Below are 25,848 nucleotides of genomic sequence, written 5' to 3'. Positions count from 1 at the left end.
ATTGGGAATGACATGAGCAAAACCACAGAGGGAGGAGAGTATATGATATATCAGGAAGAGAGAGATTAGAGTTATACGAAAATTGCTTGAGGCAAACATAAATTTTGATATGGTTTTATTTTGCGACAGCAATGGTCATGCGTATGTGCTTCTACTAACACTAGGCTTACTCAAAATATCTAACACTGATCAGATGAATCCAGGTCGAGCTGGTTTCCCCACCTTTACTTAGTTGTTGTCAGAGTGTTAAATTTCATGTCATATACATATTTCATTGCTCTCTTTTATTAGGTCTTAATTTTATGGCTTTAAGAACGGGTGTTACTCCAAGGAAACATGAAACATGCAAAACATTGTAGCTTTTAAAGAGCACACTTCAATAACTCTTAGAAATATTGCAGTGGCTGTTGACGTGGGGAACTCAAGGATCATTCAAATCCGTAATGAAACAAGTATGATCAAAAAAAAACCATTGCTGTGAAACAATCTAATTAATCCTCAGAAAGAAGGAAAAACCCTACAGTGGGACTTGACAGCTGGAGGAGTCTATATTCATTTATAATACAATATAGATTGCTTGAAGTTGGAAGAACAATGAGAAGACCAATTAAAAAAAATACACCAAACAACCTGTTTCCTAGAGAGAGAGAAAATGCTTGTTGTGGGCAAGATAGTACAAAGACTAGAGGATTGAAGGTTGGGAAAAAGTAATTTTTTATTGATTCAATTAACTTTTTCCATCAAAGGACATGACAAAAACATCGTCAGAAGTGCAGATTACCCTGTAAAACCTGGGCATCTTCATCATAGCCTGTAAAACATCTACCCAAAAAAAGTTTATGGGATTTTTTAACTTTCTTTTTCTTTAAGAATAAAGTATTTAATATGATATAATTAGCTATGGAAACATGAAATATGATAATCATACTGATCAACAATTTGACAGATAAGAAAGCATGAATTTTGAAATTCCTGTTTTTTTATTCAAGGTCCATTCTGTTTATTTACATATAGTATTTATTTAGCTATTGTTATATATTGAGAATAGTGTTACATATTGGGAATGCCAATCCAAAGGAAGGACAGAATTTATTAAAACTGATGTGTTTACTGTTCTCTTTCCTCCCAAATTTACTGCAAAATCAAAGTCTATGAATAGTCATGTCTCCAAGGAGCAAATAAATTGTAAAGAACAAATTTGACTTGTTTAACTCTAATGACTAGATGAATGGAAATTCAAACAACTTTCAGATCATATCTTATAATCTTCAAATTGGCAAAAGTCATTAATAAACTTACACTTTATTGTTGTTTGAGTAGAGGGAAACAGGACTATGACATATTCTGGAGCTATGGACATGTGCAAAATCTTTTTGGAATGAAACATGGCAATATAGAATGAAATGTTACAAGTTCACCATATCCTTTGATTCCAGTGATCCACTACTAGGAGTACACACCAATTGATATTTTTAAAATTTTTTTTTCATTTTTAGTTTACAACACTCAGTTCTACATAATTTTGAGTTCCAGATTTTCTTCCCTCCCTCCCCCCCTCCCTCCCCAAGACGGCATGGAATCCCATATAACGTCCATGTGTAACTTCGCATTGAATTAATTTACACACTAGTCAAGTTGTGGAGAAGAATTATGACCAATGGAATGAATCATGAGAAAGAAGAAGCAGAACCAAAAAAAAAAAGCAACCAGAGACAAAAACAAAAGAGACAAAACAAAGGGAGGAGAAAAGGCGAGCATGAAATGTGCCTCAATCTGCATTCGACTCCATAGTTCTTTCTCTGGATGTAGATAGCACTCTCCATCGTGAGTCCTTTGGAGTTGTCTTTGCACCTTGTATTGCTGAGAAGAGCAAAGTCTATCAGGGTTAGTCATCACAGAATCCATATATCTGTGGTTGTGTATAATGTTCTCCTGGTTCTGCTCCACTCACTCAGCATTATGTCGTGTAAGTTTTTCCAGGTTGTTATGAAGTCCATATCATCCCCATTTCTTATAGCACAATAGAATTCCATTACCTTCATATACCACAGCTTGTTCAGCCATTCTCCAATTGATGGGCATCCCTTTGATTTCCAATTCTTAGCTACCACAAAAAGAGCTGCTATAAATATCTTTGTACATACGGGTCCCTTTCGCTGTTGTGTGATTTCTTTGGGATACAACCCTAGAAGTGGTGTTGCTGGGTCAAAGGGTATGAACGTTTTTATAGCCCTTTGGACATAGTTCCAAATTGCTCTCCAGAATGGCTGGATCAGTTCACAACTCCCCCAGCAATGTAACAAGGTTCCAATTTTTCCACATCCTCTCCAGCATTTATCATTTTCCTGTTTTGTCATTTTAGCCAATCTGATGATTTTTTTTTACTTTCAATTGGCCTGTAATTCTTGTCCCCATTGAGAAAATGATGGACTCTAATATATATATATATATATATATATATATATATATATATATATATATATATATATATACACATATCTAGTAAATGCTAATAAATATACTGAAAGGCAGAATTGTTCTATAATTACAGAAATTCCCCAATGAATATAGAATGTTGTAGCATGACATTGTGCTATGCCACCTGTCACAAAAAGGTTAAGAAATTTGTCCAAGAAATAAATGTAAATCTGCTTTGAAACACTGTAACCTCACCTGAATTAAATTTCATTGAAAATCTATGGGCTATAATCAAGACTGGATTTACAAAAATGGGGGATTTATCAAAGGTATTCTTAACACCATTTTCCCAGTCCCTCAGACCTAGGAGTCATCCTGGATTCCTCACTATCTCTCACTCCTCATATCCAAGATGTCACCAAGGCCTGTCAATTTCACTTTTGCAACATCTCTCAAATATGCCCCCTTCTCTCCTTTGATACTGCCACCACATTAGTATAGTCGTTGCCTCACACCTGGACTGTTGTGATAGCCTGCTGGTGGATCTGTCTGCCTCAAGTCTCCCTCCACTCCAATCTACCCTCCATTCAGCCACTAACATGACTTTCCTAAAGTGCCGATTTGAACATGTCATCCCCATACTCAATAAACTCTAGTGGTTCCCTATTGCCTATAAAATCAAATGCAAAATTCTCTGTTTGGCATTCAAACATTCAAAGTCCTTCATGACCTAGCACCCTCCTTTTTAGATTTCTTACACCTTAATCCCTGACAAGCATGCTTTAATCCAGTAACACTGGCCTCCTGTTGCATGAGTAAGAAACTCCACCTCTTGGCTCTGGGCATTTTCTTTGACTGACCACATGCCTGGAATACTCTCCCCCCTCTGCTCCTACTACTGACTCCCTTTCCTGACCTTCCTTTAAGTCTCAACTAAAATTCTTTCTTTTACTGGAAGCTTTCTACATCCCTTCTTAATCTTAGCACCTGCCCTCTGTTAATTATTTCCTATTTATCTTGTATATAGCTTGCTTTGTATATATGTTTGCATGTCCTCTCCCCCATTAGATTATAAGCTCCTTGAGGGCAGGGACTGTCTTTTGCCTCTTTTGTATCCATAGCACTTGGCATAATACCTGACACATAATAGGTGCTAAATAAATTTTTACTGGTTGATTAATATCCAACATGATGTTTGGTTTCATGGTAAAGAATTAAAGAACATATATCAAAATCTTGTAAACTCAATGCCAAATAATTTAAAAACACATGATTGCAGCAAAAGGACAAATTGCATATTAAAATTTTTTATTTTTAATGTACAAAGTTGTAAGGTTTACTATATGTCAATAAACTTTGTTATTTTCCTTTGTCCCTTGTAATTCACACAATGTTGCAGGTCTGGCATATTATAAAATAAGAATGGAAAAGTAGGATGATGTCAGATTGGGGAGGGCATTGAATGCCAGGCAAAGGCGTTTGAATTTTACTCAGGAAGTAGTAAAGAGTTACTAAAGACTTTTTTAAAAGCTTTTTTGGCCATATCAGCACATAAGAAAGTTAGTTTCAGAATGTTATGCAAGATGGCTTGGTGGAAGAATGGAGAGGAGGTGGGGAAACCTGTTAGGAGGTCCTTACCGAGGACCTGTATTAGAGTACTAGCCTTGGGAACAGAGAGGAGAGGATGGAGATGAGAAATACTACAGAGATGAAGTCAATAGGACATTCATTATAGTGGAATACCAATGTGCTATAAGAAATGATGAGCAGGCAGATTTCAGAAAAACCTGGAAAGACTTACATGAACTGATGCTGATGGAAATGAGCAGAACCAGGAGAACATTGTACACAGTAACAGCAATGCTGTGAAATGATCAACTTTGACAGACTTAGCTCTTTTCAGCAATACAATGATCTAAGACCACTCCAAAAGACTCATGATGGAAAATGATATCCACATCCAAAGAAAGAACTGTGGAGTCTGAATGCAGATCGAAGGATACTGTGTTCTCCTTTTTTTGTTTTTTCTTTCTCATGGCTTTCCCCTCTTGTTCTGATTCTTCTTTCACAACATGACTAATGTGGAAATATGTTTAATATGATTGTACATGAGAAGAGAGAAAAAATTTGGAACTCATAATCTTATAAAAGTGAATGTAGGAAATGAAAATAAATATTAAAAAATAGGACATTCATGGGAACATGTTAGAAACAATGAGGAAAGAGAAGAAAGATAATCCCAAGATTATAAATATAAGAGTTTGAATAGATGGTACTGCCATAGACCAAAACAGAGGTCAGAAAGAGGAGCAGAACTTAACAGATAAGTCATAAGCTGATTTTGGACATGAGAAGTTCGAGGTGCCAGCTGGTTGGAGATGTCATAGAGACAGCTTGGAAATGTAGGTATGGATCCCACTAGTTAGTTGTGTGACCATGGATAAGTCACATAAGCTCTCTGGGTCTCAGTTTCCTCATCTGAAAAATGGAGATAATAATAGCACCTCACTAATTGTAATTTGTAGGTCATTGATGACTTTTGAGAGAACAATTTTGGTAGAATGGTGAGTGTAGCAGTAGAGGAGATGGGATATGAATTTCAGTGAGTGGCACCCCTTTTCTCCTTCCCTTCTTTCCCCTCTTTTCCCCTCCCCTCCCTTCTTCTCTCCTCCTTGCCCCTCCTCTTCTTACCACTTTTTTATTTAATGGAAATTGTCTTTGATTTTTATTGTGTATTTATTTTTTCACATTTTAAAAAATATGCTTTCATTGACATCACCTACATTTTCTAAGTATCATTCTTCCTTTCCCTTCCAGAGGGCAATTTATAACAAAAAACAAACAGAACAAAAAATACTTCAGTAAAACTAGCCACATTTCTTTAAATTTGACATTATGTGCAGTATTACACACCTGAAGTCCCCACCTTTGCAAGGAAGATGAAAGGAGAAGTGTCTTCTCCATACCATGATGCCTCCATTCTGGTCATCATCCTCATCTCATCCTACCTCCCCCAGTCTTCCCCCTCCCCCACCCCCCCGTCTTCCCCCCACCCCTTAGACACTGCCCCTGGAATACCTGGTTTTCATAAGTGAGATTGCACCTTATCTTGCCGGGAATCAGGTGTCACTCCACTTCCCAGCCATCTCTTTCTACATCAAGACTCCCTCCCTCTTGCACCCCAACCCCCACCCCCATTTCCAGCTGCTTTCCATGTATTGTCTTTCCCCATTAGATTATCTCCTTCAGAACAAGAATGATTATGTTTGCTCAGAGGATAAACTCTCTTGCTTGAATTTGTTGGACCAGTTCCTGAAACATAAGTGTTTAATAAATTATGTACATTATCTATCTGACTATCTGACTGTCCATCCATCCATCCGTCCATCCATCCATCCGTCTGTCCATCCGTCCATCTATCTATCCATCCATCCATCTATCTATCTATCTATCTGACTGTCCACCCACCCATCCATCCACCCATGTGCCTACCTATCCATCTCTCTCTGTCTCTATCTCTCCTTTCTGTCTCTTTGTCTGTCTCTGTATCTCTCTCTCTGTGACTTTCTCTGTCTCTGTCTCTATCTGTCTGCTCCTCCCCTTTGGGACCAAGTTGGTCATGATAACCTCCCAGCATTCAGTTTCCATTGTTTTTTGGTTATTCTTTCCATTTGCACAGTTGCAGCCATTGTGTATCTCGTTAGCCTATTTATGCGTCCTTGACTTGGCATTAGTTCATATAAGTCTTTCTAGGCTAATCTGTCTTTTTCATATTCATCATAGACTCACAGATTTAGAGCTTCATTTCTTACAGGATGGCAACATTTCATTCCATTCAGGTACCACAAACTTTTAACCATTTCCCAGTGGGTAAGCATCTACTTTGTTAAAGAACCCCTTTTCTACCTTGTCTACCAGCTTCCTCAAATGTGGCAGGATGAAACCTCATTTTTTTGGTAGAGAACCAAAAAGTCTAGAGGAAACAAAATAAGGGGGAAACAGAGGAAAGAAGAGGGAAATCAAAGATAAAGAAAGGAAGGAAAAGGGGAGCAGGTAAAAGCCAAAGCAGCCAGGGAAAGGAAGGGGGAAAAGGCAGAGGAAAAAGGGGGACACAAGATCAGGAAAGGGGATAGTTTGTTTACTAATCTGTATATGGGACACCTTCAATGGACTGAATGTTAAGACATATCTCCACCCACACCCACCATGAGTTTTGCTGCCCCTATGTGATAAAGCCAAGCTGGAGGAACATCACACCAGGTAACTTTAGTTCAGCCCCTGGTTACACCCTCCAAAAGCTGACAACATCAGTAAGTACAGGATGATATTTCTGAACAAAGAGGGAGCATCCTTGTTAAATGTGGAGATTGGAAGATATGAAATGAATATGTAAATAATAAATCCACTTGTTCTGTGTTTACACAACAAGCAACTCTGTGATTTCTAGAACATCTGAAGGGCATTTTTCTCTGGGTTGGGATACCAAGGGTGGAGAACCACTGCAAACTTCTCTGTAATTGGGAAGGTGACAGGAGGTAAAATCAGCTGGAGACAAGATCATGAGGCTCTCCATAATCCTCTCAATGCCCTTGTCTTCCTAGTACCCAGTGCTCTAACAATATTAATAAAAGGTCACTTTAAGGATTGCAAAAGGCTTGTCTATTGGTGGCTCTTGAGGTAAGCATTTTTTTTTTGTTTTAAGACTTACCACAGTCAAAAAAATCATCATCTGGTGGTTACCCCCTTGGTGATGGAACAGTTTGAAAAGACACTAGTTTGAGTGGGTCCAGGCTAGACCCAACTGGAGGAGGAACCTGGTCTTTGATGGTACAGAGAAGATGTGTAGAGCTGGAGAAGGGGAGGCCAAGGGAGGCCTTAGAGAGCTGAGGCAGCTGATAAGGGAAGGAGAAGAGGACAAGTAGAGGGAAGCCATGTAAGGCCCATCCAGTACAAGAAGCATTGGGTCATTCTGTCTTTTTTTTTTTTTTTAGTTTTTGGGTTTTTTTGGCAGGGCAATTGGGGTTAAGTGACTTGCCCAAGGTTGCACAGCTAGTACATGTGTCAAGTGTCTGAGGCCGGATTTGAACTCAGGTCCTCCTGACTCCAGGGCGGTGCTCTACTCACTGCGCCATCTAGCTGCCCCTCATTCTGTCTTTAAAACCCTCCCAGACCAGATCCTAAAGCAATGATTCTATATTTCCTTTCTCCCCTTGGACTCCATCACCAGAACCTGAAGCATTTCCCTTCTTTCCTTGGAGGAAGGGGAAAAGAAGGAGCATTTATTAAGTACCTACTATAAGCCAGGAGGGACAGCTAGGGGGTGCAGTGGATAGAATGCCAGGTCTCAAGTCAGGAAGACTCAGCTTCCTAAGTTCAAATGCAGCCTCAGACACTTACTAGACCTGTGACCTTGGGTAAGTCACTTAACCCTGTTTGCCTCATTTTCCTCACCTGCAGAAGGAAATGGAAAACCACTCCAGTATCTTTGCCAAGAAAACTCCAGATGGGGTCACAAAGAGTCAGACATGACTGAAAACAACTGAACACATGAGCCAAGCACTAAATGCTTTATAAATCTTATATTTTAGTTTGTCTTCATAAATAGTGATAACTATAGGCATTTGCTAGTCTGGGGAGGAGTGGGAACATCCCAAAGAAGAGAGATTTAATGCTGAGATGTTTCTTCTAGAGTTCTATTTCTATCCAATATTTTTCTGAAATAGAGAGAATTATAGATTCTTTTGTACTGCTTCCCAGAACAGAGAAAAAAATGTTATACTACTAAGCAATGAGCTTAGTAGTAGGGTGAGGGGGTGAGTGAATAGGGGTGGCCAAACCCCACTCCACCAGAGTTGACTTACACAATGGTCCTGTGAGGAGGGCAGTACCAGTATTGGCATCTTTATGTTACAGATTAGGGGAACTGGGGCTTGAGAGGATAAGGTTTCTGGTTATTGCTGCTGCTGTTGTTTGTTTTTCAGAACATGGGCGCAGAAGTAGTAAGTGGCAGAGCTGAAATGGACCCAGGGCTTCCTGAACCCAGATACAGTAAAAGTTGCCTAAGCAAGTATGTGGTCATGTGGTTTAGACTCTTAAGCCATAGGGGAATTTAGAGAAAGGAAAAATTTCTGTGGTTTAAAATTAGTTATTGAAAGGCATGTTGACATACGGGGAAGGGTCCTGGACTTGTAGCCAGAAAGAATGGGACCAAGTCCTGGCATGTCAGCAGCATGATCTTGAACTACTTACCTACCTCTTAGTGTTGCTAGGAGGAAAATGTGGTTTTGTGAACTATGAACATAGGGAGTGAAATGGCTTGTGAAGGATTTGCATTGAAGATGGAGAGGATTTCAGTTAGGGGACAGGTCATGTGGGCTCCATACAGATAACAGCAGGGAGAGAAGAGTAGGAAGTCCAAGATGGTGCTCAGAGGATGCCCACCCCCATCGAGTTGTTGAACCTTAGAACTTGAGGGACTCAAGAGGGCATCTAGTCCATCAGAGGTTATAGGCCAACAAGGAGTTAAGGAGGAAAAAAAATCAGAGGCGCAGGAATGCGGTTCCTGACATAGCTTGTTTATGCTTAGTTGTTTGTATGTTGTCTCTCCAGTTAGACTGTGAGCTCCTTGAGGGCAGGGACTATCTTTTGCCTAGACCTTAGGCTAGGGGATGTATGAGGTGCTTCAGGAAGACTAGTTGCTCTGGTGTGAAGACTTGCTGATCCCTTTTCAGGGCTACTCATCCACCCTTCACCCAACTCTCACCTGTGGCTCCAAGAAGCTGCAGCATGCACAGTGGCCATACCCCAGTAAAGCTATCTCATTGGACTTGCTCAACCAGACTGAGGGTAACTGACAGGCCTCAAACCCAGTGGTGTGTTAGAGGAATGTCTACCCCAATCACATGAAGACTTCCCCCAGTAGAATGGGCAAATGAGAACAATTTGTTCCAATGGCTATGAAGGTGGCTGAACCAGGCGCTATGGAATGCTCAGATCTTGGTCAGATATTTTGAAAATGCCAAAGTCATCCACTGCATCCCTGGCCATTACCAGTTGTCCTGACTTTTGTCTTGCCACTGGGACCTTGGCGACTCTGGAAGAGAAAGTGAGGCTGATGACTTTGCACAGCTCTGCCTCACTTAAATCTAATTCACTCATGAGTCAAGACATCGGTCCTCTTTGAAAACAAAGGACAAACCACAACCACTTAGTGCAGTGCCTGGCACATAGTAGGTGCTTAATGAATATTTATTGACTGACAGATACTGCCCCTCAGTTAGTTCCTCTTGGACCTGTGAAGAGTGGGGCCCTGGACTGGGGAGATGGTAGTGACATTGACATGGTTCTTTAAAGCTTGCAAAACCTGTTGTATCCATGACTTTATTTGATCCTTACAACAACCCTATGAGGTAGGTGCTACTATCTTCCCCATTTTCCAGATGAGGAAACTGAGGCTGAGAGAGGTTAAGTAACTTGTCCAGGGTCACACAGTTATTAAGTATCTAAGGTAAAATTTGAACTCAGGTCTTTCTGACTCCAAGTCCAGAGATTCATCCAGTAAGACCATACTACTCTTTCAACAATGAATAAATCCTGGTGTGTGTGTGTGTGTGTGTGTGTGTGTGTGTGTGTGTTTAACATCAATAAGAAAGCTCTTGACATGACTCAGAATGGAGGGAAGAAAAGGAAAGGAAAAAGAAGGGAATAAGCATTTGTATAACACCTACTATGTGCTAGTCACTGTGTTAAGGAGAAGGGAAGGGAAATAAGCATGTGTGTAGCACCTATTATGTATCAGGCTTTTTTTTTTTACAAATATTAATTCATATGATCTTCATTACAACCCTGAGAAGTAGGTGCTACTATGACCCCCATTTTACTGCTGAGAAAACTGAGGCAAATATGTTAAGTGACTTGCCCAGGGTCACACAGCTAGTAAATGTCTGAGACCAGATTTGAACTGAGATCTTCCTAATGCCACACCCAACACTCCACCCACCGTACCACCAGCCACGTCTGTAACACAGGACAGCATAGAACTTGGCTCAGAAACTACCCGCTGATCACCTCATCGATCCTTCAAGCAGGTCCAGAGCCTGCTAGGTCCCAGGCTTCTTGAAATCTGTGCACGGGGCCACAAGCGATAATTATATCATCTCTTTACCACCACCACCTCCTCCATCTTTTTATAGGGTTAAATAACTATCAAGAAGACAACAAAGGAACAAAAGAGGAGAGAAAAATCTTTCTAAAGTATTAAAATTAACATCAAGGACAGTCAGAAGGGACTTTGGAGGTCATCTAATCCAACATCCTTTTACATATGAGAAAACTGAAGCCAAGAGAGGATAGATGACTTGTCCAAGGTCACACAGCCAGTAAGTGGCTAAACTAGGGTTAAATCTAGGAGCTCCCAGATCAATCTCTCTGGAAATGTTGTGAGTTGATTATATAGGACACTCAGGTCTTTATGTATTTGTTTGTTTGTTTGTTTGTTTGTTTTTAGCACTACTTAGTGGGGCTTCTCTCCCATCCCTTTCCTGCCCACCTGCCTGGCAGTGCAGGGAGCTCCAAAGCAAAGGACTCTGGGAAATCATCTCAATTCATTGTACCCTCAGGAACTATTCTTCTGGCAGGAGAGCTGGAAAACTGCTGAAGGGATGCCATGGGACTTAGCTGAGATTCTAAGGAGGTGGGGGAGGGAGGGGCACTGGTAGAGAGCTTTACTACAAGGGTTCCTAACTTTTGTTGTGTCATGGGCCCCTCTGGCAATCTGATGAAACCCATGGAACCGTCTCAAAATGATGTTTGCAAAATAAATTTATAATGGAAAGAAATGCTAAATTTCAAACCGCGGTTAGTGAAAATAAGATTGAAAATTTTCCCCATCCAAGTACATAGATCCCCTGAATTACATTCATGGACCCCTTGGGAGTTTGTGGATACTGGTTGAAAATTTTTATTATCTGTCTATATGGGTCCTTTTGAGTGAGAGGAAAGTCCCTGAGCCTCAGAGCTCAGGCCACCCTTGCAGGTCTCAGAAGCTTTCACTCACTGGATATGCCTTCCTAGTAGGATTTATCTTTCCATCTCTGGCCTTAGATACTGAGGAGACTAGTAAGGCTAAAGCTTCCCAGGGAAGCCATAATTAACAGACCTAAGGAGCTTACAATGAGGAAGGAGAAAAATTCAGAGCTCTAGGATGGAAGGAAGAAGAATCAAGCCTGAATGACACACTATGGTCAGCTCTCCTGTCTCCCCTTCATCTCTCCTAATCTTACCCATTCTTCAAGCCTAGATAAATTATCAGCCTCTTTAGGAAGCCTTCTCTTATTATAATTATATAACATAATATATTATATTATATTATTATTATCCTATCTCCCAGGCCATGCTAGCCTCTCTCTTCTCTGAAAAATTCTTTTTTTTTTGAACAGCTTAAACTACATAATTCAGCATTTAATTATATATGATCTTGTATTATGCTCTAATAGTTTCATATACATTAGTCTTGTCACTTCAATTAAGCTCCTTAGACTTAAATAATTAAAAAGATATTCTTTGGTTGTAGTTGGGCTATACCACTTCTAATAAAAATTAAATCACCTAAATTAGTTTACTGATTGAGTGCTCTACCAAATTACTGAGGAGTAACTTTATTAAACTGGACAAAATGGTAGTGAAATTCATCTGGAAGAACAAAAGGTTTAGAGTCTCAAGGGAAATGGAATAAAGTAGATATGTAAGCTATAAAATAATCAAGCTTGGCTCCTAAGAAGAGATAAGAAAATATTTCTCCTAACTCCTTCACAGAAGTGAGGGACTATGGGTACAGGAAGACTTTCCCAACCCCTCTTAGTTCTAGTGCCTTTCTTTTCTTGAGTATTTCATATATCTCTGTATTGTGTTTGTGCATATTTGTTCACTCATTGACTCTCATTAGATCGTGAGGTCTTTTTGGACAGGGACTGTCATTTTCCTCTTTTTGGATCTCCCACATTTAGCATAGTCTTGATACTAATAAATATTTATTGCTTGCTTGATTGACTGGAACACTACATATAGGTGGAACCCAGCATATAATGCCAGACTTTTTTGTTATGTTGATTAGTTTTTACTGAACTTTTTCCTCTCCTTTTTATTCTTTATTGTAAGGGATGGTTCTCTGGAGGGAATGGGAAGGACACTGGGAAATTCAGGTATCGTAAAATCAAAAGATAGCAATAAAATTGTACTTTAAAAAAGTAGAAATACAGAAAGTTATAAGATCCATATCTTACACATTTTTTGTACCTCTCATAGTGCCTAGCACAGTGCTGGGCATGTAGTGTTCAGTAAGCATGGTGCTTGTTTGCTGATTAGTGGCTCCTTAGTTTCATCTCTCCCATGCTCCTTGCCCCTAGGTAGGAAGTACCAGAAAGGGATATGACAGAAGAGCAAAGTAAGCATCTTTTTTTGGGGGGGGGCAAAGGGAGCAGAGGACAACAGGAATTCCTATGGGATGGGGGAAGGAAATTCTAACCAGCTCTTGGGCTCCTGAGCAATTCCTGATGGTCAGGCTAGCTTGAAAGTTTGGGTCCCAGTTGCCATGGCAATCATAGGTAGTCTATCTTATGGAGTCAGTTTAGCTGTGTAAGTTAATCATCATGGCAGCAGAGACAATAGGATTTAGAATGGAGCCAAGACAAGAAGACCATCCTTTTCCCCAACACAGAGAGAGGACTTAGGTCCTGTACACTCCTTGGACCATCTCTAGAGGATAAGGCTAAGAGCAGCAGCCGGGAGACAGAGTCACAAAAAGTATCGCAAATCCCTCCATTTCTACATCTTGGTATTAAGGTTTGCAGTCAGCTCCAAGTTCAGAACTTGGCCTCATACTCATCAGATCATTTTCTTCTAAGGGCAAGAAAAGCCGGTTGTGTAGCCCTGGGCGAAAACTCAGTCCAGAAACTCCCAGTGTTCCCAACTGGGTGTGGGGCCCTTGTCCTGCCTCCCCTCAGTGAGACAGATATAGAGATAGGGACCATCTTCTAAGTTTAGGATCTTGGATAGTACTTGAGATCCTTAGTGTCATCAGAACTTCAGTGGAAAAAAAAGGGCCCTCTGTTTTCCCCTATCCCTTAGGTTGGGCTGTTGGGTATTTCATGCTTTTCTCTCCTGGTACCTCACCCTCTACTTATTTAAAGTCTATGCAGCTATCTCTCTTCTCTCATCATTGAATCTGGTGCTCTCCATTCCTTCTATCCACCATGGACAACTCTGTCTACTTAGCACCACCTATCCCCAGGAGTGAAGACAGCAGCTCTAGCAGAGTCAGTGCTCCTTGGGAGTAGGGTGTGTGTGTATGTGTATGTGTGTAGGTTCCTTAGATCAGAGCCAGATTGGACCTTGAGTGCTTAATTTTTCTCTTGTGCTATCTCATCATTATACCTGCAATGCACCGCTTTCTTGTATCCCCAGGAATCCCTGAGACTCTAAGCCTGTTCATTGCAGCCCCAGATGTTGTTGGGAACTGGAGCCCCTGGCACACATCCCTGAATCATTGAGGTTAAAGCTGCAGTTCCTAGGAATTCTGCTCTCTTCACCATGGTGGTACTCTTCAGAGATCTCAGACTATCCCTGAATACCCTGACCTGTTCACCTAAGCATCCAAACTTGACTTCTGGGAGGGAGCTGGGCGGGTGGGGCTATGAGTCAGTGTATAAAGCAGCTCATTCTGCCAAGACAACCCCAGAGCAGCAGCAATGTTTCAGAACCAGCTACCCGTCTGGGTGCCCCATTACCTACCAGATTCACGTGGGGGAGAAGATACAGTTCCTCCAGACACCTGTACCTCAGAGGTGAGGGAACCGTGGGCAACATGAGCTGGGAGATGGAATTGGGGAAGGGGAGGTCCTGTGTGTAACAGTTCCAGAAAGCAACTAGGACTCAGGTTGAGAAGAGGTAGGAGCTAGGAGGGCAGGTGTTGGGGGACAGGAGCAGTAGGGATTGAAAAGATAGAGAATTGGCTTTGTTCTTGGGTAACAGGATTTTTCTTAAAAGACTTGAGATCAGCCTCTGGTACCAGTCTTGAGGCTGGTACACCTGAGGGAAAAGGGGTATAGCTATGAGAGATGCTCATGGATTTGTGACTAAGATTTAAAGGTGATGTGAGATTATGTGACTAAGAATTAAAAGGATCAACTGTGAACCCAGGAGTAGGTTAGCACCAGGACCAGTCAAATACCTTGGGCCCATGCTGAGACCAAGCCGGTATTCTGGGTGGACAATACTTCTCTTTTGGTAATTTTTTTTTAATTTTAAAATTAAATACAAAATGAGAAAAGGAAAAAAAAAATTACCACAGAGAAGACCATAAGAGAGGATTCAATATAAAAGTATTGCAGTATATAAAATTATATAAAATATTAAAAGTATATAAGTATAAAAAGTATATTAAAAAGTATAAAATTTCACGAAAATCTAAATAATAAATAGTACATAATTTTCCAAGCTGCCCAGCTTTTCTTTGCTGCTTTGTTAGTTTCGTTTTGTTCTCTGCTGTGTACTTTTTGCTTTGTTTTCCTCCTCCTACTCCCCTACCCTAAATTAACCCAATTAAGCATGGATATATAGATATAGATATATCATATATATAGATAGATAGATATACATAGACATATACATATACAAGAAAAATTCTAATTTAAAATAATCGAATGTGTCCTTTTTACACCTCAACAATGCTCTTGTAAATATAGTTTAAGCTTTGATACTCTGAATCTACTTCCTTGTGGAGAATACTTCTTAAAGAGTCAGCACCATTGCTGAGCATAGATCACTGGCCCAGAGAGCAGTCAGGTATGTCCCCTAGGGAGTCACCTGAATTTTGGGTGTACATGTGTGTTTCTGTTGAGGATCAATTATTTAGTTCCTCCTCCCTCCCCGCTGCAAACTCTGTCATGGAAATATGCCCTCTTTGCTTTGTGGACAGCTCTATTAGATTGTAGGAAGACCTCATGGCCCAACAAAAAAAGCCTTAGACTTGGGAATGAGCACTTTTCTATTCTAGTACTGGTCTGATAGAAGCTATGTGTCCCAAGTTCACTCTATGAGTCTTTATGGACCTTCTTCTCCATCTGTAAAATTGGCCATCCTTATGTCTCTGGAACTTTGTGAAGAGGATTGCAAACTTCTCCAGGGTAGATACATCACATTGTATTTTCTTAACCCTTAAAACCTATGGTAGTGTTGAACATTGTAGGTTCTTAGCAAATATGTTTTTGAATTGGATCCTTGAACGAAACTGAGCAATATACTGAGAGTAACTAAAGATATAAATGAACAGGTTTAGGTGGTACTAATACTACAGTTTTAGTGTCAAGGGGTGAGAGTATGGGAAACCCTATGCTGAATGACGGCTCAGATCTGTAACTAGGATGGGGAGACCAGTGCTTTGCCCCAGGGTGTTGACATGAGGGGGTGTGCAGTTCTCTCCCTCCCCCCAGCAACTGCCTCCCGTTCCTCCAGTGATTCCAAGCATACAGCAGACCTTGGCTGCCACCATCATGGCCCTGTGGTGATGGCACCCCTCTCTCAAGGCTCTCTTTTTCCTACACCCTTCTCTAGAGTTGGATTGTCTGGACAGCCCTCTTTGAGTAACTGCCTCTGTGTTTTCTACTCCAGCTGGACTTTCCCCAGACACGTACTACCACTCCCTTTATGCCCCATGATGTTGTCACATCCATGAGTTTAAAATTATAACATTACTACCCAAGATTCTGGGCAAAGATGATATTCTCTTGGGATATTGGAAACTCCCTTCCCTGGGGTTCCCCCTTCTCCCAGGAAACCCCCCTCAAATCCCAAATATTCCCTACAGGGGCCTGGGGTAGAGAATATTGACGAGAGAGCCACTGCCAAAATAAATCACTGGTCTCTAGAAGGTCCAACTCTGCAAAGAGAAGAGAATATAAGGACTATTTAGAGAATGGGGAAAAGGTAATAGAGGCTGTCTGGGGATTTACCCAGAGAGCCTAGCTAGCTCGTTAGCCCTGCTGTCAGTGTCTGGGGCTTGATTACTGATAAAATTAAGACTAGCTCAGACTAGGGACCCTCAGACCCTGCTAATGAGGTATATGCAAATAAGAAAAAAGAAGAATCATTGGGTAAGATCAAGATATGGAGGTAGAAGATTCCTCATAAATTAGTTCTCCAATTAAGTACCCACATTTTACAGATGAGGAAGTAGCAGCCTAGAGTGGCAAAGTGACTTGTCTAAGGTCATACAGAGTAGGAAGTAGCAAGGCATAGGAGTCAGGACTTGAACCCAGATCCTTTGACAGCAAAGCCTTTCCTCCATTTCACCATTTGGACTCTCCTACTCAACTGACTTACATAGCCTCTGAAAGATGCCGAGCCCCATGACATCTTGTTCCACCTGATGACATCCTTGCAGTGGGAAGTGCATGTGTCCCAACCAGCTATCACAAGGCTGTCTCAAGGGCTGACATGAATGTGTAAGGATCTGGTGGTTACACCCAGCATGTTTCTGGGTGTGAGGAGGAGGTGGTAACTTTGGCCTGGATTGAGCCATATCTTTTAAAGAAGCCTGAGGAAGGGAGTTTCCTCCAGCCTCTCTAGAGCGCTATCTGCCTTCTCAAGGGGGAATCCTGGCAGTGCGGAGGCAGGCAGTGGGGTATAACTTTGGTAGTCACCAACCAGGGACAAAGAAGATCCTGGGCCTCAAGGAGGGTTGTCTTAGTTTCACGGGCCTGGTCCCTCAGCTTTACGCCCTTGAATGCTATTATTGGTCACACCAGAAGTGACCCAACCTTGGCACCCAATTCATGCTGATCTGTAACCAAAACTCTTATTTGTTCGTTGACAGTGAGAGCTAAAAGTTAAGAAACCATGCTTGTGTAGCCTGATAAGGCATGTTTCTCTGGCAAGCTTCTGGGAGGAAAACCAAAATATGGCATCTATTGCTCAATCAACAAACATTTATTAATTTCCTACTCTGTGCCAGGTGCTATGATAGATTCCAGGGATCCAGACCTAGGAAGGAAATAGTCTCTGCTCTCAGAACTTACCTTCTGTCAGAAGACATGACATGCACATAAATAAGGAAACAAGCATTTATTACATGCCTATTGTGTCCGGGCATTGGGCTAGGTACTTTACAAATATTATCTCATTTGATCCTTACAACGTTAGGAGGTAGGTGTTATTATTACCCCCATCTTACATTTGGGGAAACTGAGGCAGACAGAATTAAAGTGACTTGTTTATTCTCTTTCTTTCCTTTCCCAAAGGCAGCTGTAGTAAGTAGACAGATCCAGACAGAGCTCCTCTGGGTACCAGCAACCAGGTCAAAGGCAGAGAGAAAGTACTTGCTTGGACTGAAACAATCATAAGGGCTTTACCCTGGAAGTAATAAATGCAAACTGAAAATGAACAAAATAAAAAGACTGAGAAGATGTAAACTAGAAAATGCTGTGAGAAAGGTGCTATTATTATCCTCATTTCACAGCTGAGGAAACTGAGGCAAACAGAGGTTAAATGGCTTGCCTAGGGTCTTGTTAGCATTCAAGCCTAAGTTAGTGTCTGAGGTTGGATTTGAACCCAGATCTTCCTGACTTCAGGTCCAGGGCTCCATCCACTGTGCCACAACTTCCTTTGGGATGAGGCAAGGTGACTCAGTTTCCCTTTGGAAGTCTGGCTCAAACCTTCCAGGTGTACTGATAAAGGCTTATAAATTAACTGCCGTCATGGTCTCCATCCATGAATTACGGGATGTGATCTGAGGCTTACAGTGGATGGCAAGCTAAGGAGACAGGGTCATGTAAAGAACAGTGAATATGGAGTCAAAGAATCTCGGCTCAAAATTGAGGCCCAGAGAGGGGAGTGATTTACCCAAGGTGGCACAATTTCTAAGTACCAAAGCAGGGATTTGACCCTGAGTCATTTAACCACAAATTCAGTGCTCCCCACAATGAATCAATGAGACAGATTCTCTTTTTTTCAGTTAGGTGAAAAGGAAAGAAAGGGTCCATAATAACTGTCTTTGAGTTTCTGATGGGTTCTGAAGATGGAGGCTAGTTGTGGACTGTCTTTGCTAAGGACAAAACAAGAGAATATACCTGCTTCAGAAGCAGGAGAGGAGGCTTCTTTGAGAGGAGGCTGAGGGGGAAGCTCCTTTCCTGGAGAACTTTCAGAATAGACACCCATCTGTCTAGTCTGGGTAGAGCAAAGTCCTCACTGGAAGATAAGAGCATCACGATGTAGTGGCTAAGACACTAGTCAGAAAGGCCTGGGTTCAAATCCTTTTTCAGGCATTTAACATTTCAGGCATGTGTAACCCTGAGAAAGTCACCTAACTTTCTCTGTGCCTCAGTTTCCTCATCTGAAAAGCAAGTAGGTTGGATTCAGTGGACTCTAAGGTTTCTTCCAGAATTAAATCTGTGATCCTAAGATGTTGTGACAAGTAGAGGCTTGAATGCTAACAAGCCACATTTCTAGAAGACAAAAGAGCTGTTAGGAGATTCTCTGAGGACTTGACCCATTTCCCGGGCTCAGATCAGCCGCTGGTTTGGCTTGGAATCTTCCCAATTGGACCACTAATTACAGTTTTGAGAAAGTGAGAAGAAAAGCAGAAGGTCCTCTAGGCATAAGGTTTTGCCCAAATTTCCCTAAGCTCTCCTTGATGTTCAGTCATTTTCAGTCATGTCCAACTCTTTGTGACCTCATTTGGAGTTTTCTTTTTTTAAAATTTAATTTAATATTTCATTTTCCCCAATTACACATAAAAGCAATTTTCAACATTCATTCTTAAAATTGAGTTCTAAAATCTCTCCCTACCTCTCAACCCCTCTCATTGAGAAGGCAAGCAATTTTATATAGGTTATACTTGCGTAGTCATGCAAAACATATTTCCATATTAGTCATGTTGTAAAAGAAAACCAAAGAAAAATGAAGAAAGTAAAAAAAAGTATGCTTCAATCTGTATTCAGACTCCGTCAGTTCTTTCTCTGGGGATAGATAGCATCTTTCATCATAAGTTCTTTAGAGTTGCCTTAGATCATTGTATTGCTGAGAATAGCCAAGTCATTCACAGTTAATCACTTTACAATGTTGCTGTTACCGTGTACAGTGTTCTCCTGGTTCTGCTCATTTCACTTTGTATCAGTTCATTTAAATCTTCATTTGGAGTTTTCTTGGCAGAGATACTGGAAGGGTTTGCCTTTCCTTCTCCAGCTCATTTTTCAGATGAGGAAAATGAGGCAAATAGGGTTAACTGATCTGTCCCTAGTCACACAGCTAGTAAGTGTCAGGATAGATTTGAATTCAGGAAGATGAGTCTTCATGACTTCAGGCACAGCACTCTATCCACTGAACCGCATAGCTGCCCCTGAGCTCTCCTGGTCAGTGCTTATGTTTCCTTGTTTCTAAAACATTTTAGCCTCAGCAGCCCTGCCACTAAGCAATGAAAAATCAAGGAGATGGTCCTAGTTGCCTGATCCTGGCTCCTGTAACCTGGCCAGGCCTCTTCAAGTGGAGGATCAGGTCAGAATTTTATTGCTTTTTCACCAAAGACCATTGGAAAACTTTCAAAAGAGTAGAAACCACATCCTCCAGTGAACATTATAAAGTGAAAAGTAGAACAGAGTGGATTTCTGAGCAAGAAATTAGATATTATTCCTGAATTAATTATATAAAAAGGACCAGCAGATGCATTGTTCACCTTGTGGGTTTAACAGAGAGAGAGAGACAGAGAGAGACAGAGAGAGACAGAGAGGGGGGGGGGAGGGAGGGAGGGAAAGAAATGATTTACTGTGTGTTTCAGGTAAATAATATACCTTTTCCAGAATTTTTCTGAAGTGAAAATTACCCCCTCCTTACCAAGAAACTTAATATTGGGTAATAATAATGACCAAGCTTTACTTTGCCCTGGGGAATTGTAGAAGAAATATACCTCCCTCCCTTCCTTGCAGAGGTGGGGATTAAGGATGTAAAGTATTACGTATGCTGGAATTAAGGATATGGAGCATTGCATATATTATCAGACATGATTGATATGTTCATGGGTTTTGCTGAATTACTTTTTTTTCTTTTTAAAAATCTGTGTTATAAAAGATGGCTTTGTCATAAAGGAAGTGGGTGAGGACAAAAGGGAAAGGCCCTGGAAATGCAGACATGGGCAGAGGAGCACCCTAGGAGTGAATCAGTCTGCCTGAAAAGTGTATCAGAGGAAATAATTTTACCACATTCACTAAAGTAACTGTCTTGAATTGATGCTAAGTCAAAGCCCTGGGAGGAAAGGCCCAATATCAGTGGCCTACTGATAAAATTCAGTGTTTAGAAGTAACAAAGACTGTGTGGACAGTGTCTGATATGAATGTCCTTCCCTAGATTCTCAATAGAGGTTGAATAATTTCTCTAGAGCCATCAACCCTAGAGGAGGCCCAGCCTTAGAGGTCAGAGACTGAACATATGATTTCATTGGTGTAGGCAACTCCTAGGTGAGGGCACTCCTTCACCAAAGCAAGTTGACACCTCTTCTTCCATTTATAGTCAAAGAGTGTTGGCCAACTACTGAGAAGTTAAGTAACCATTCTGAGAAATTGTCTATAAATTTTTCCCCAATTTTCTGCTTTCCTTCTGATCTTGGCTACATTTGTTTTATTTGTATAAAACCTTTTTAATTTAATGTAATCAAAATTATCCATTTTACATCTAACTTTGCTCTCTCTCTCTCGTGTATTTATAAACTATTCACCTATCCATGCGTCTAATAAGTAATATGCTCCATGTTCTTCTAATTTTCTTGTAATCTCTCTCTTTATATCTAGATCATGTATCTTGTTAGTAAATGGTATAAGGTATTGGTCTATGTCCAGTTTCTGCCATGCTACTTTACAGTTTTTCCAACAACTTTTACCAAATAATGAATTCTTATCCCCAAATTTTAAATCTTTACATTTGTCAAATACAAGGTTATTGCATTCACATGCTGTTGTAATTTGTATGTCTCCTTTATTCCATTGATCTACTGTTCTATTTCTTAGCCAGTATCAGATAGTTTTAATAATTACTGCCTTACAATATAGTTTAAGATCTGGTACTGCACTCTGAAGCTAGTTCTGCACTAAGCCACACAATCTCTAATCCAAATAAAAATTCAGTAATTGAACAAAATTTTGCTAAATGTGTAACTGAGTGCAAGGCAATTCAAGACTGTTGTCAATGGTGTTCTCACTCAGTGACTACTATAGGGTCTTGTCCCCTATTTGTTTCAGAAATTCTGGTACCCTGTCCACCATCCAGAACCATAGTACATCAGGCCCTTCCAATCCCATAGGACAATGATTCTCAAACTTTCTGGTCTCAGGATCCCTTGCCACTCTTAAAAGTTAGTGAGTAAAAGCTTTTCCTTATATAGATTTTATTTACTGATATTTACCATATTCTAGAAATGAAAACATCTTAGTATTATTATGAAAATAGTTTTGACTTATTTTCATAGTAATACTAAGTCCTGGATCCCCAGGAAGGGGGTTCCCTGGATCACTTGAGATCATTTGAGAACTGCTCTTCAAGGCCTAGTCCACTGGCCCTAGGACCTGCATAGCTAAAGAGAGTGGGTAGAAAAAGTAGGAGGTGATGAGTACAAGCAAGGATAGCCTGCCAAAGGCATAGTGGATGAGAGATTGTTCCTTTATGTGAAGATGGCACTAGAAGATGTAATGGCAAGTAAAGTGGGACTTTTTGTTGTCTTTTGTTTTGGAGTGCTTCTCAGCACTAAGGCAATCAAGTGCCTTTGAGCCTTGCCTTTGTTTAATCAAGAGCCTTTGATTGAATTGGGAGTCTTTGATGACCTGCTTAAGTCAAGGGAAGGCCTAGGTCATATGGTTTTGAGTCGCATGGTTGTGATGCTCTCTGACCCTGAATAAGTATTTATATACTCTGAGGTTAGCATTTTGCTTGGGGCTCACTCACTGGAAGAGGGTCATGTGATTTGACCAGATGAGACTCTAGGTAGCCATTAAGGAGACCCGAGGCTTTGAAAAACCCAGATGTTGGTGCTTCTCTCTCTGGTAACTATGTATGCAATGTCTTGGTCAGATGGCTAGAAGCCTGTCTATTGATTTGTGTTATTTTGCTCTGTTTATATAATTTCTTCTTGTAATTTCTGTTTGCGTTTTCTCTGAAGTTCAGGGTACTGACTTTTTCCCCTGAACTAAGTTAATAATATATGTATGTTTAATTAAAGTAAGATTGTTAACAGCTTAAAATTGCTTTCCTTAGAAAAGCAGATGAAAGAATCTCTGCTAGTAGGCCTCCTGTGTGCTGATGTTATTGGTCTTACATAGCCACAGTAGTGACAAGTAGCATTGTTGTTACAGAAGACTGAGAAAGTGTTACGGGCTCCCGAAGCCTCGCAACTATACTCGGGGTTCCCCCCAAGCCCCAGGCCTTTGCCTAGCAAAGGACCTGATCTCGCGGACAACGAATGGGGCAGGAGCCGAAAGATGGTGAATGACTCCGTTTATTATTTCAGCAAGCAGCACTTTTATATCTTTAGTGACGTAGGTACATTCTTTGGTTACGTGGGTGAAAGACAGGTAAAAATCAAGACACCTGGGTACTAGGACCGCCCCGACTCCGCCTACTCTCCTCCCCTTCTCTTCCCGCGCTAACCCAAAGCAGGGGAAGCTCCCTGCAGGGCAGGCAGTCCAGGCAAAGAACTGGAAACTCCACGTGCCCTGGCAAGCCAGGACAGAGAGCCGGAAGTTCCATGTGCTCAGTCAGGTCCGGGCAAAGACCTGGAACTGCCAGGTAGGCAACAAAGGCGAGACCCCTCCTCCTGGCTCCACCCACATCCCAAAGCCCCATGTCTATCTCAGCAGGCCCCTGGGCCTGGAGGTCCGAGGAGGACATGCTCAGCTCTAACTCGGCCCGCAACAAGAAGGTATCTGAGGAGCTAAGAAAGGAGATCATGTGGTCAAAGACCCCCAAAAAGAAAGACGATTTGAAGTCACTTTGGAACTAAGAAAAGGAGAGAAACTGGAAACTTGGGTGGAGCAGATTTCAGTGTCTGGGAAGCAGACGACAGGGGTCTGAGCCAGAAACCAAAGGGAGGAGGATGGGTGAATCCTACAGAGAACCGATGATGAAATATAAGGAAAAGAGCAAAGTGGGTGGAGGTCCTGGGTTTCTGGGCGGGGGGAAGTAATGGGAAGGACTGGAATTTTGAGCAAACATGTTTCAGACATGAAGGTTCCCTTTTGGTCATGGAGCTTAGTTCACTATCATCTGGGTTCACTGACCCTGCCATAAGCACCTACCCTCTCCTTTCCCTGTGGTCTAGAACATAGTTAAGAAACATTGGGGGATAGGATGGAGGAGTGAGGGGAGGGGCACCACCTGTCCAGGACAGCCCACACCTACATGTAGGGCCCTTTCTACACCTCCCACCTCCACCTCATTTGGAACAAATTTTTTGTTTTAGTCTCTCTTTTGTTGACTTTGATTTGAACTTTGTTTTCACTTTTTTTTTTTAAAAAAAGAGAAAATGTAATATTTATGTGGGGCAACTTGATAGTGCAGTGAATAGAGCATTGGGTTTGAAGTCAGAAAGACCTGTGTTCAAATCCAGCCTCAGACACTTACTGGCTGTGTGGCCCTGGGCAAGTCACTTAACCCTGTTTGCCTCAGTTTCCTCATCTGAAAAATGAGCTGGAGAAGGAAATAGCAAACCACTCTAGTATTTTTGCCAAGAAAATCCCACATGGGATCACAGAATCAGACACAATTGAAATGACTCAAAAACAATTATTTACGTAGGAATTATAGAAGAAAATATCCAGGTATTTTGGTCATTGCTTCACATCACTCCCCCTGAAAGATCTCCTGTGCTACTCCATCTCCCCATGTCCCACTGTTTGGAAGATGCTGCTTAAAAAAAAAAAAAGAACATCAATGAAACATGTTTTTGTTTGTTTTTTTTTTTTAATATGCTGAAGAGAGCAGAAGGAAGTTCAGAAGGGGACACAGATAAGCAGGGGCAATTCTATTTCTACTAGTAATTACTATGACTACTACAACTACAATTCTATTACTAGTGTTAAATTTAATATTCACTTAAAAACACCCAAACTGTACATAACAGAAGTTCACAGTTTCCTACACAACCCTGTTTTCACCTCTTTTTTGCATACTGAGAGGTGCTGTCTAGACCGTTAGCAAGAATATACCCTGGGATTAAGGTACTAGGAAGTCTTAAAAATAGGATATATAGGAACAAAGAGAAATTAATCAAATCAGGACATGGCTAGTTACAAGTACTATAGTCTTGAGATAGGGAGAGAGAGATACACTCCTTGCTGTTTCCTTAAGAAGGTACAAATGCCTCCAGCAGAAAATGGTTAAAAGTAACTTGGTGTAGTCTGTTTATTTGAAAGAGAACTGGGATTATCAAAGATGAGGTCTGGGTAGATATTTTATCAGGTAAAGAATCAGGAATAATATTTATATAAACAGAAGGAGGAGGAGAAGGAGGAGGAAGAGGAGGAGGAGGAAATGCCTTACAGTTCACAGAAGACTTTCCTTTCCTCAGGGCCTTGTGAAATAGATAACCTTGAGTAGGATTACTCCTGTTTTACAGATAAGGATTTTGAATCAATAAAGTGTAAGCTTCTTGAGGGTAGGGGGTTGGGGGGGATTGTCTTCATATCCCCTAGAGCCTAGCATACATCAGTAGGCACTTGAGAAATGTTTGTTGATTCGAATTGAAGAGGCAATAATAATAATAACAAAAATAACCATCACTGACATTTATGTGGTGCTTTAAGTTTGCAAAGCAGACTTATTGTGATCCCTACCATAGCCCTATACTATACTATAAGTGCCACAAGTTGCACTACTGTAAGTAGGTGCTATTATCATCCCCCAAGATGTTACAGTTTTAGGAGAAACACACCTGTCCCACGTCTGTGCCCCTAACGAGCTATAGCTCTCATATCATGTTCGATCTCTCCTCCTTCTACAGGACCAGTTGTCTCCCTGCCATCTGCTCTCAGTGAGGATCATTCGGATGAAAAATGTCCGTCAGGCTGATGTGTGTGAGTATCACCTCAATAGGTCCTACCTCTCTGCAAGGTCCAGATGGTCAGACCTGGCCTAGACAGGTCCTGGTTAGAGAAAGGGTTAAGGATGCCTACATAGGTGTTGTGCCTGCTCTAGATTTCAGTGACATTGAAGGTTTATGGTTTATTTACCCCCTCCGCCCCCCCCCCCAAAAAAAAGAAAATAAAGGGAATGCCTGCCTCCAAAGCTACTATTTCTAATTCATAGACTATTAGGGTTGAAAGGGATCTTAGAGGTCATTTAGTCCAGTCCTTCCACCTTACAAATTTCAGAGCTAGCAAGTAGCAGCACTGGGATTTGAAC

The 25,848-nt window shown here is 41.1% G+C and overlaps 1 protein-coding gene across 2 annotated transcripts in view; it reads left to right on the top strand.

Moving 5' to 3' along the window:
- PLA2G4E (phospholipase A2 group IVE) overlaps window positions 1-25,848 on the top strand; it is a 144,051-nt gene that overhangs the window by 46,745 nt on the left and 71,458 nt on the right. The window contains exons 1-2 of one of the 2 annotated variants that reach the window (XM_036736286.1): window positions 14,163-14,258; window positions 25,448-25,520. In XM_036736286.1, the coding sequence (XP_036592181.1) occupies window positions 14,163-14,258; window positions 25,448-25,520 (169 nt within the window). Of the gene's footprint in view, window positions 1-14,162; window positions 14,259-25,447; window positions 25,521-25,848 lie in introns of those variants that run through there. The other variant, XM_036736285.1, reaches the window with a different exon arrangement.

The sequence above is a fragment of the Trichosurus vulpecula genome, chromosome 8 (assembly GCF_011100635.1).
Source record: "Trichosurus vulpecula isolate mTriVul1 chromosome 8, mTriVul1.pri, whole genome shotgun sequence".
NCBI classification, from domain to species: domain Eukaryota; kingdom Metazoa; phylum Chordata; class Mammalia; order Diprotodontia; family Phalangeridae; genus Trichosurus; species Trichosurus vulpecula.
The sequence above is the reverse complement of the archived record's forward strand: the minus strand, read 5'-3'. Positions and strand labels throughout refer to the sequence as shown.